The 12,014-nt window shown below is 48.8% G+C and overlaps 1 protein-coding gene across 5 annotated transcripts in view; it reads right to left on the bottom strand.

Moving 5' to 3' along the window:
• Nucleotides 1-12,014, bottom strand: part of KIF6 (kinesin family member 6) — a 372,892-nt gene that overhangs the window by 26,667 nt on the left and 334,211 nt on the right. For all 5 annotated transcript variants that reach the window (XM_058663574.1, XM_058663580.1, XM_058663599.1 and 2 more), the window contains one exon: nucleotides 2,359-2,409. In XM_058663574.1, coding sequence (XP_058519557.1) covers nucleotides 2,359-2,409 — 51 coding nt within the window. The remainder of the gene's footprint in view (nucleotides 1-2,358; nucleotides 2,410-12,014) is intronic.

Here is a 12,014-nt window from a genome sequence, read left to right as displayed (position 1 = left end):
ACAAACCTCTCCTGCTCACTTGGGCCATCTGCCTCCACTGTCTCTTTCCTCCTTCTTGCTCCTGCAAACCTCACTGCATCGTGTGGGATTTAGGACTAGGTAGGCAAAGGAGACAGTAACAAGGGCAAGCCTCAACCATGGAAGGTACCAGAAGCAGACAGGGAGAGAGTAGCACACAGGGGAAGCAGAACACACAGAGAGGAGAGAGGAGGACACAGCGCCAGGCAGGCACCCAGGCAAGGGCGGGGCGTATCAGCTCCTGCTCTATTTCCCCCCCTCCACAGCCCACATCTGGGACACTGGCAAGCCCCAGCTGGGGCCAGCCTGCAGGTTGCAGGGAGGGCAGGTCTTGGTTCTACATACAGTCTAGATACATACATACTGGTTCTACATACTGCTTTAGCAATGTGGGGGGCATACGTGCCAGCATCCCTAAAAGCCCGCAGACACTTTCTGAGGGGCCTGGGAGCCCGCCTGGCATTTTATCTCCAAGTGGCAGCTGGGTGATGTTAATACTTCCTGTCTGATTGGGGTGACACGCTTTTGAAATAAATAGGTGTTTCAGATGCTCTTAATTAGACTTCCAGCCAGAGTGCTTTGTGTTTGAAGTTGGCTGAGGACTTCAGGGAAAGCTGGTCGCTGGCTGCACACCACACCTGCTACGAATCAGGAGAAACTCCCAGAGAGAGGAACAGAGCGACCAGGGCCCAAACTTGCATGTGACAACAGATAGCTAGGGAAGCTGGGGGAGGGAAGGCCTGCCCTGCCTGGCTGGGCCGGCCCTGGGAAGGCTGGGTACCTCGGTGTGGAGGACAGAGAGCACCTATTGCCCTTACAGGTGGGTCCATGCCTGTGTGTTTGGAAAGCAGAAAACTCTGACAGCTTCTGGGGCCTGAGAGGGGACGTTCTTTGTGGGGTGGCTGGGGGAGTGTTTCCCCATCACTGTTGCCAGTGCATCTGTATCAGGGAGGCTGGGGAGGAGGTCCTGGTGATGACACATTCCCAGGGAGCCTCTCAGGCTGAGCCTGGAGCAGGGTTCAGAGGCCCAGAAGGTCATGTTAGCAACGCTTCCAGGGAGAGAGGTTCTATTTTTGCATGACCCTCATCAGTGATGCTAACCAGCCTTCTTGCAGATCCAAGTTACGAGGGCCACACGGGGCACCCTCTGGGCACTGCGGACCCTCTTCCATTTCTCGACCACTGGCCCTCAGTGCTAAGTTTCTCCCCTGAAAGGCCTAGGCCACCCCAGCGGGGAGCCCCCACATCGGGAAGGATAAATTTTTTTTTTAACTGAAGCTGTTAGGTCTCTGGGCAGATGGTGAGAAAATGGAGTGGTTCTGTCTGGAATGCCTGCTCCACCTGTCTGCCTGGGAGCTGGACTCTCCTCTTGGGTGACTTTCTCTGGGTCACAGACTCAAAGTGGCGTCGTTTCTGCAGATGTCCACTGCTCAAAAGGTGCCAAGGGCCACTTAAAATAGGACAGTCTTGTTCAGCATTTGGATTGCGAAGGCATGGGAATGGGTCCACAGCTGTTGGGGGGTGGGAAGTCAACTGCACGGTGGGTAAAAGTATAAGTATGGAGTCAGTGAATTTGGAACTTAATCCCTGTCAGGAGGTATTGAGCCCACAGGCTTAAACTGACTGTGGTGTTCAGAGGTGGGTGTTCAGTGGTGGTGATTAGGGTTAGATGAGGTCTCCTAGTGCAGCCCTGCTTGCATCTGCTGGCCTTCTAAGAAGATAGAGAGAACAGAGGGTACACACACACACACACACACACACACACACACACACACACTGTTTTTCATCGTGTTGTGTGTTCTGCATTGCCTCAGGACCCTGCCAGCACAGAAGCTCATCACCCAATGAGGCTTCTCAACTCCTGACCTTCAAAACTATCAACCACAAAAAGCCTCTTTTCTCTAAAACGTACTTGGGGTGCAGGGTTGTGTTATCAGCAGCAGAAAGTGAGCTAGGACAAGGGTCAACCATGCCGCTCTCACCTGGCCAATGCACTTGCCTCTGGCCGGGTTTGTGAAGGGAAGATGCACCTAAGATGGTGCCCCGGGGCTGGCTCCTTTGATCACTAACAGTTAACTGTAAAGATGCATTGACCGAGGTTCCAGAAAGCTCAAGGCAGGACCCAGCAGGTGGGACGTGAAGGACAGTGGTTGGGAGAGTGAAGTTCCAGGTGAGGATGGCCTGACTGGGGCAGCCAGTCCCCCGGAGAACGAGGAGCACCCTGAAGGGGCTGCACTGATGGCAGCCCATGCCTTCACCTCCCCCAGGGCAACATGGATGATCTTGTAGTTGGGGTTCGCCTTCCCCCTCTTCTTCCTCTAGGCTCTACTTGGTACCTACCTAGAGCTACTTGCTGGATGTGCCGCTGAGTGAGTTCCTCCTTCAGGTGACCTGCAGAGAGACAAAAAGAAAACAACTCTGCAATAGTGAGTTTCCAATGGGCTGCAGGAAGACGTGGCCTCAGCAGGCAGTGGCAAGCAAAAAGACAGTAAGGGGGCAAAAGCAGGCCTGGCTTCCAAGATGAGCCCTCATGTACCAGTAAGGTGCTGGGGCAGTGCAGACATGCCTCTCGCCTCTGGGGTCCGTGAGCTCCATCTGCCACCCACCCATAACCTTTCTAGACCCTTTTTCTCTTAGGTGGGCTCTTGTACATTTGCACTTATAATAACTTATTGTATGTGTGTGTGTAAAGAGCTCTTCCATCTGCTGGTTCACTCCCACATGCCCACACAGCTGGGCTGGACCCTGCCATGACCATGGGTTGGAGCTCCACCTGCTACCTCCCTTGGGGTATACATCAGCAAAACGCTGTGTCAGAACTGAGACTTGATCTCAGGCCCTCTGATGTGGGATGTGAATGTCTCCAGTGGCAGCTTGAGCTGCTGCACTACAACATTCACCCCTGAATTCATTCCATGTTTTTGGAACCATATGAAATTGTGTCAAATTAAAATACTGGCAGTCTTAGTGGACAATAACAGTTGCTTGAATGGTGTGAAACTCATGATTCTAGATTTTATTAATAAAGGTCTAGCATGTAGACCAAGTAGTGATGGGGCCATAGGTGGTATTTGTTCTGGCAGCAACTACCAGGAACACTAGTGAAATAAAAAAAAAGAAAAAAATCCAGAAGGTGACATGTGGGTGGTGGGCTGGTCTGAAGCCATGCCAATGAGACACATTTGCAGACCTCACAGGTTTAGCTGGAGAAACAAAGGACCTGAGTGTTGAGGAGGTAGCAATGTCAGCACTGTCACATGGCCGAGAGAGCACGTTCATTCCTGTCTTACCCCAAGGGCAGAGGTCAGGTTGGGTGAAGGCAGCCTAATGGGACTCCACCTGAGGAACAGACATCTCCTAGGGGTCATGGCAGGGGAGGGGACCTCAAAATGGATCCTGGTGGCTTCAAATACACCACACGGCCTTCCCTGAAGATGCTCAGGCATATGCTGTGAGGCCACCTGCAGCGCTAGGAGGGCAAGGAAATCTGTCTCGGGCAGCATTCAGGGCGACAGCGATCTCCAGGCTGCTGTTGTCCCCCAGAACTCCACGTTGTGTTACTGGCTGGGTGGGTACAATAGCAGACCCGTGAGTGCTTCTTTCCCAGGACCCAGGACTCTGTGACAAGTCCCCTGCGTAAAGTGTGTGTGTGTGTGTGGGGGGGGTCACCAGTTCAACAGGGATTCTGAGACAGCTGGGAACTTTATGCTCACTATATTTCATAGAGATTTTTCCTCATCTAAAGTGCAACCTTGCCCTACCAGGCTCTAGCTGGACTGAATGTTCAGGAGACCAGAAGGCAATGGCAGTGACAGGACACTGTGTTGCTCACAGAAAGGTCCTGGGGATTCTGTGCATGCTATGACTGGGCAAGGGACAGCAGAGGTCCTCCCGTTTAACTTGCCACTGGAGGTGGCAATCACTTCTACAGGTGAAATGTGTATCCCCCCCTCCCCCACAACTTGCCTGAGTTTGGGATGTCCCTTTGATTAAGCTGTGTCCCACATTCAGTCCCACCTTCAGTACCTGGAACTGTTGTGTTCTCTCCATCAGCATGGGATGGGACTGAGTGAGTCCACTTAGATCCTTCCACCTGCATGCCCTCTCTGCACACCCTGCCTTTCAGTGCTCCCCAGAGGCCACTGTTACCAGCACCTGCAAATCTCTGCTTTGCCTTCTGCTTGTCCTCCTCTTAGAGGGAGCCACTCGTAGGCCTAAGCAATAGTTGCTCCCTAATTCCCAGTTGGGAAGGGTGGGAGCTTCGGGTAAAGCTGAGGGGCAGCTGGGGAGTGAACATTTAGTGATGACTCCTGGGGAGACTGACCTAATGCCTGGAGCAGTCACAGCCACTGACAAAATGCTCCCACCCGACCCTGCACGACATGACCCTTACTGTCTCTAGCAGTAGAATACAGTTAGAAGGGGTGCATGTGTGGCACAGTGGTTAAGTTGCCCTCTGGGACGCCTGTATCCAACATCAGTGTGCCTGGTTCGAGTCCAGACAGCTCCTCCATTTCCAATCCAGCTGCTGACTGGTGCACATCCCGGAAGGAAGCAGGTGACGGCTCACGTCTTTAGGTCCCTACTACCTGTGTGGGAGACCTGGACTAAGTTCCTCCTGGTCGCTGGCTTTGATCTGGCTGAGCCCTTGTGGGCATTTGGGGGAGTGAATCAGCAAATGGGAAAATAAATTTCTCTCTCTGACATGCCAAAAAAAAAGTTAGGAGTGTAAACCTAGAGCAGTGCTGAGACTCCACTCTGCACCAAACGCTGTGGGACAGGATTTTTAAGCAGCACAATCTCTCTGAGGTGATATATTCTTGGCTCTTATGTTTAAGTCGGTTATAGACACCAGGTACCCGAAGGGTAGCTATGCTTTGACTTAAATGTTACTAATTAAAGTAAGAGGTCTTCAAAACAAAATGTGTTCAATATATGCTCTTGCCTCTGTTTTACCTTCGCATCTTTCTAGTAGGAGTTCGTTTTTTCATTTGAAAAAAGAAAAAAAAAGAATAGCAGCACAGGTATGTCCCAAATAAAGGATGCTGCTGCGAAAAGCGCAGCGCAGCGCGCCGAGGCAGGTCAGGAAGGGCTCCCGGGTCCTGTGGGTGAGGACAGCCAGTGACATTGGCATGCCCTGCCTGCCTCTAGTCTCTTGGGTATTGGCTCAGGCGCTCCCTATCACACCCTGTGGCCTGGGACCTGCTCCTTCACAGCACACTCCAGGATGTATTCCTTTCTGGAAGTGCAACCCCCCACCCCCACCGAAAAGGAGCCTTCCTGACGCTAAGCATCCTTGACAGTGGGTCTCCTCAGTGTGCAGCCCCCACACCCAGGGAGCTTGTGTTGGAATGATGAACCTGAGGACTGGCCACAGTCCCTGGCTTGGGGTGGGAGGGGGAAGTTTGCTACATGGACTGGTAGGTCTGTGAACTCCAACAGGCTTCATTTTCAGCATCAGCAGGCATCTCAAGGGGACAAAGGTGAGTGGGTCGTTATAAAGTGACATATCACTAAAGGTCGCTTTGGAATGCAGTGAGGGATGCTCTATTTTGGTGAACTGACTAATGTCTTCCACCATATGGGGACTTTTTTTTTTTTTGAGACTTCCCTAACACGTTTCCAAAAATAGCTTGCTGGCGGATACTGCCTGGCCTTTTCCAGCGGGGAGATAGTGGTCTCTATAATCTGCTGGATCTCGCAGCCCCGCAAGGTTTTGGCAGAAGAAGGGACTGAGGGGGGATTGTGGAATCCACTCAGCCTGCAGCTTGCTGTCATGACCACGTTGATAAATTTGCTGGTTTTGGCCTGGGTCCCTGGACACATCCCCACAAAGAGGTATGGAAAAAGGGATGAAACGGAAATAAGAGAGCGCCCAGCCTGAGGCTGGAGACAGTCTGGGAGGGAAGCAGGGAGCCCCAGTTGGGGGCTTCAAATTCAGGGAGAGGAGGGGAGGGAAGGAAAGCCCTGTTCAGAGGAGGTTGCTGGTGAACAGTGCTTTCTCCCGCAGGAACATGTGGTGACACAGGCTAGAAACACCTTTTCTCCCTTTCTGATCCGTTACTGCTGGAGTACAGGAGGCTGGTGGGGGCCAAGAGGACATCCTGAGCCGAAAACAGCTTGTAGGTTAGCGCCGTAGATGCGTGACCTTGACAGTAACCACGGGCAGGAGTAGGCGGCTGGTATCCGAGACGACATATGGCTTGTCTGTTACCAGATACAGCTCACAGGAAGAGGATTATCATGGACTGACTTTTAGCACTTGATCAGTCTTTTGGGTGGACACATGATTCCTTAAGCCCCATGCTTTATTTGGCATGCATGTTGGTCTGACATCAGTCATTGGGCGAAAGTTGCTTGAGTGGTTTGGGGAGGAGTTATATTCCCTCAGGTCTCCCCCAGCATGCTGTCGGCTGTGTTCCTGCACCTTCTGTGAGGCAGAGTCTTCTGGCGTCAGTATCAAGCAATATCCATGCATCGCTCATCTACTGTAAGCTGAACGCTATGTTTCCAGTGCAGGTTCATAGGAGACGCCACTCTAGCCTAAGAAAGCACAGTCCAGGGATCAGCACAGAGGTGCAACATGTGAGCTGGGCCCATGGCTGACCTGCCTTTTGCATCACAGGTGGTCACTTGCCTGCCAACCCTGAGCTTGACTCTTCAAACATAACACTGTCAAGAGCTCTAGCCGATCACTTGGAGTGGACTCTGCCATTTTTGTTATATGAATTCAAAATGTTTGTGGAGAGACAGGCATGTATGTCAACAGTTAGACTACTGCCCAGGACCCCGGCAACCTGCACTGGAGGTCCTAGATCTGGTAGCCATTCCAGCTTCCTGCTCATGTGTGCTCTGGCATCAGCACTTGATGACCTGAGTGCTTGAGTCTCTGCCCCGCCACGTGGAAGACCTTGACTGAGTTCCCAGCTCATGGTTTGCACCTCGACCATCTTTCATTATTGTAGACATTTGAGAAATGGGAGATCTCTTTTTATCTCTCTACTCATTTCTGCTCATTCCAAATTAAAAAAAAAATCATGGAAAAACTTTAGTGCAAAAATGTTTGAAATACATGCATAATTTTTCATAGTGTATATGATATACATTTTCCATAATTTATCCTCCTACTAGGAAATTATTACAAATTTAGACTAATAAAGAGTGGAGCTCAAATTCCAACTTTGCTGCTTCTTAGTTGGGTGAGCTATTTAACATTTATAAGCCTCCAGAATAAATAACATAAATGCAATGCATGTTTTATTATATTGCAAGATTCTTTCTAAATTTTGTATTAAAAATTATTGAAAAGGCAGCAAAGAGGAAGAGAGAGAAATTTTCCATCCATTGGTTTGTTTTCCAAATGTGTGTGACAATTGGTTCTGAGTCAAACTGAAGCCAGATGCCAGAAACTCAATCTTAGTCTCCCATGTGGGTTTAAGGAACCCAAATATTTGAGCCATCATGTACTGCCTCCTGGGGCACACATTAACAGGAAGTTGGACTGGAAGCAGGGTAGGCAAAACTAGAATCAGGCAGTCTGATACAAGATGTGGGCATTCTAAACAGCAGCTTAACTGCTGTGCCAAATGTCCACCCACCCCAAGATTCCTGGGAGGAGTAAGGGACAGGGAACTGGCACATCAGATATGTACACATAGTTGGAGGTATTAAGACATTCCGAGACACATGCCAAGGATACCACATACTAAGGTGGCAGACCCAGTGGTTACCTGTCAGATTAGTGGTGGAAATGAGTTTAGAAGAGGCAGGGAGAGGTGTACACTAGGAAAGGCATCAGAAAAGAACAGGGATATGCAGGTGTGTTAGGCCAAGGCACTGTTGTTAAAGGGAACTGGTGGGACAGTAGTGGGGAGGCTGCCAGGTATATATGGGCTTAGGATAGGGACTGAGCGGGGGATACAGTAGGGTAAAATGGTTGGGAGAGGACTGGGTTGAATCTATGATAAAGTCTGGGGTCTAGGTCATTATCAAGAGCTCTGGACTCCAGTAAAACATGTCTTTCTGCTTGAACATCAGTAGTCGAGCAGAGGTGTTGGGGAGAATACACGGAGTATGTTTCTTGCCTGAGGGTTTTTAGAAATGGAGTGTCTGTAAGCTAGTGGTTCTGAATTTGGAGTGTTGATTTCAGTTGTGATGTGGAAAGCTAATTTCTTTGTGCCAACAGGGAGGATCTGTGATTACCAAAAGGTCAGAACCCTAAAGGCTGTTTGGAAGGTGATTTGTAAAAAATGATGAGATTGGAGTAAATTGTGTGATTCTCAGATGAATTTCCAAGAGCAGGGAATAGGTAGATGCTTAGAAGCATGAAAATCCCCTCTTGCTGATAGATATTTCATACATACCACCCTCACTTGTGAATATAATCTGAAAAATCTTGAGGTGAGATTCAACTCTTCCCACTAGACCAATACTGGATAAAACAAAGATGAGAGAATTAAGAAGACATGGTTGGATTAGATGACAAGGTGTATCCCTGAAGGCCAGCCGGAGGACTGAACTACAAAAAACAGTAAGTGGAGTGTCTGGTTCCAGTACCAAGAAGGTGACTCAAACTGGCTAGGTTTGAGCCTTTCTGCTACCCAATCTGTGGGTGGAAGCGGGCTGAGAAGGAATCCCCACGTTCTGGATGTTGCTTAGGACCATGATTCTCATGCTGCTGGCAGCACGGGGCAGCATGGAGAGGAGGCAATGCACAAATACAGCCTGCCTCCAGCTGCTGAGTCAAGCTGCCCACTGATTCTGTGTGGAGTCAGTTACCTCTCTGGTGTTATCAGAGCTGGTTCTGGGTTGGTAGCCCCCAAAGCTCCTGTCAGCCAGAGAAAAGATGAGCACAAAGAGAGTCAGAGAAATAAATAAAATATATTTCATTTTAAAATGGTCCTTCCCCCCCTCAATGCCATAATATGTAACACATCTGAGGCTAAAAAAAAAAAAAAAGCTACGAATGAGGACAGTGAGAAGTAATTTTCTGGACAGGTAGATAGAGACATTTATTTTTTCTTTATTTATTTTTAAAGATTTTATTATTATTGGAAAGCTGGATATACAGAGAGGAGGAGAGACAGAGAGGAAGATCTTCCATCTGACGATTCACTCCCCAAGTGAGCTGCAACGGGCCGGTGCGCGCCGATCCGAAGCCAGGAACCTGGAACCTCTTTCGGGTCTCCCACGCGGGTGCAGGGTCCCAACGCATTGGGCCGTCCTCAACTGCTTTCCCAGGCCACAAGCAGGGAGCTGGATGGGAAGTGGAGCTGCCGGGATTAGAACCGGCGCCCATATGGGATCTTGGCGCGTTCAAGGTGAGGTCTTTAGGCGCTAGGCCACGCCACCGGGCCCGATAGAGACATTTATTGACACAGAAGCTCAGAAGGTTGAGTTAATCTTATCTTCATCAGTCTGGCCAAAAGCTCTGTGTACATACATACAAGTGTGTGTATAGACACAAGTACCTCTGTATGTGTGCACATACGCATGTATTTTTACACCCGTGTGTCATGTCCTATTACGTTCCTATTCTCACATGCAACCATCTTAATTGTTATGTCCTTTCATTGCATTCTTACAATTTGTGCTAATGTTTTCTGCGTAATTTTTACATATATACTTTTAAGAAGACTTACTCATTTGAAAGTCACAAGTTATAGAGAATAGGAGAGACCTTCCTTTTACTGGTTCATGACCCAAATGGCTGCATTGGCCAGGGCTGGGTCAGGCCAAATCCAGGAACCAGGTGCCAGGAGCTTCATCCAGGCTTCCTATGTGGATGACAGCGACTCAAGCATGTGGGTTATTCTCTGCTGCTTTTCTTGGGTCATTAACAGGGAGTTGATTGGCAAGTGGAGCAGCCAGAACAGGAATGAGTGTCCATGCAGATTGCAGGCATCACAGGTGGTGGTTTGACTTTCTATGCCATGGAGCCACACCTTCTGTGTAATTTTTAAGTTGTGAAAGGAGTTCTGCTCTGCAGATCTTCTTTGTTTATACTCTGATCTTGACATCTGCTCATACTGTTGATGTGCGTCCGTTCTCAGTCTTTAACTGCTGCCTCCACTCTGTAGGAATGTTCCTCAGGCTTCTGCTTTTCATTGCTTGGTGACTGACACACTTGGGTTGCCCTCCATTCTTCCATCAACACAAATTATGCTGTACTGACTATCCTGAACAGGCAGTCTTACAAGTTTGTGATAAGGTTCTTCTGCAGGGTCTTCATGAATCTGTTCACTTGGTTTGAACCCTGCTCTCTAACGACCACACTAGTCCATGCTCACAAGATAAAATGTGGTGTGAGGTGCTTGGAGACAGTAGGGGAGGGACAGGTGTTCTTTACAAAGGACAAGAAACCATATGTCAGATACATGCAGCTGAGACAGGACCGGGTAGATAGATATCTCAAAAGCAAAAACATGACCCCATAGGCCAGGCATATTTCAGAAGTGAGTTAGTGAACTGGGAGGTAAGCATGGCGAAAACTCAAACACAACAGAGAGCAAGAGCGATAAGAAGGGGAAGCAGCAGTTAAAGTCACAGGAAAGAGCCAAGAGACTTTCTGACTTGTCTGAGAAGGCTTCTGGGAAAAGGGGCTGCGGGCGGTGGTGGAGATGCAGGGGTTGGGGAGACAGCCCTTGAAATTTTCCAGAATTGGAGAAAAACATAAACCTGGGGTTGAAAGTACACCCTGGCTATTGAGCAGGATAAATCATGGTAAGTCTACTCCTGGACATATTACCGGGAAACTAGAGCACTTCGGAGCTGGGGAAAGAACTGCAGGAACAGCTTCCATTGGGACCTGTGAAGGAACAGGTTAGCTGGTAGCCCACTTCTCAAGAACAACAGTAGGTGCCCTAGCGACAAGGGAGGGGAGGAACTCCGGACTTGAGGCTCATTCATTGTCGATCATTCCAGGATGAGGGCACTATAAAGATCCTTCAGTCTTTGGAGGACCCTCGATACTGGCTATGCGCAGAGTCCCAGCCCCCACCAGCTCTGCAAAAACAACTCAACAGAGGTGCAGGCATGCATGGAGGCTAAGTGCAAAGACTGCAGCCAGGCCCTCTGTGTCTGCCTGCCTGTGTGCTGTGCTGTCTTTACCTGAAGACTGAAGAAAATGGTAGTATTTGCTGTGAGGACTGAATAGGTCACATATGTAAACCATTTAGAAGAGTGTCTGGCAGGATCAGTGCATGGCGTCACAGCTAATTCTCTGCCTGCGGTGCTGGGATTCAATCTGGGTGCCAGTTCATGTCCCAGTTATTCCACTTCCCATTCAGCTCCCTTCTTACATCCTAGAAAATCAGCAGAGAATGGACCAAATCCTTGGGTCCCTGTATCCATGTGGGAGACTTGGAGAAGCTCCTGATTTCCAGCTTTGGATCAGCTCAGCTCTGACCACTGTGGATGGAAGATGTCTCTGTTTCTTCTTCTCTCTGTAACTCTGAGTTTCAAATAAATAAAGTCTCCAAATAAATAAACTTAAAAAAAATAAAAAGAAGAGTAACTGGCATAAATTAGGAACCATGTAAGACAGAGAAGCAAATGCAGATAAAGACGTGGGATAAAACAAACCGTGGTGAACATAATGCATGGGTAAAGTGCACGAATAAAACCCCAAAACATTGTGTGAGTGTGAAAACTAAAACTTTAAGCAATACTAAGGAGATGGAGATACAGTAGTGAGATGTTCACGGGGAGTTAACACCAGCTTTGAATGTGGCCTTGAATGTGATCGTGAGGAGGATTTATTTGGAATAACTACCGGACATTGTTTCAGTTACTTTTTGATTCTAGAAAAGTAAAAATTTGTACAATAGCAGCCAAACTGATGGAGGAGCAGAGAAAAGATAGAGGCTGGACCCTGGGCGGAAGTGAGTGCTGAGACTTTAACAATTCAAAAGAAGACAGGACAAGGAAAAATAAAGCAAAGATAAGAATGGGGGAGAAAGGGTATCAACACTCCTGGGCTGGTCAAACAATGGTAC

This window comes from Ochotona princeps, chromosome 1 (genome assembly GCF_030435755.1).
Source record: "Ochotona princeps isolate mOchPri1 chromosome 1, mOchPri1.hap1, whole genome shotgun sequence".
Lineage (NCBI taxonomy): Eukaryota > Metazoa > Chordata > Mammalia > Lagomorpha > Ochotonidae > Ochotona > Ochotona princeps.
This window is presented reverse-complemented; position numbering and strand designations above follow the sequence as displayed.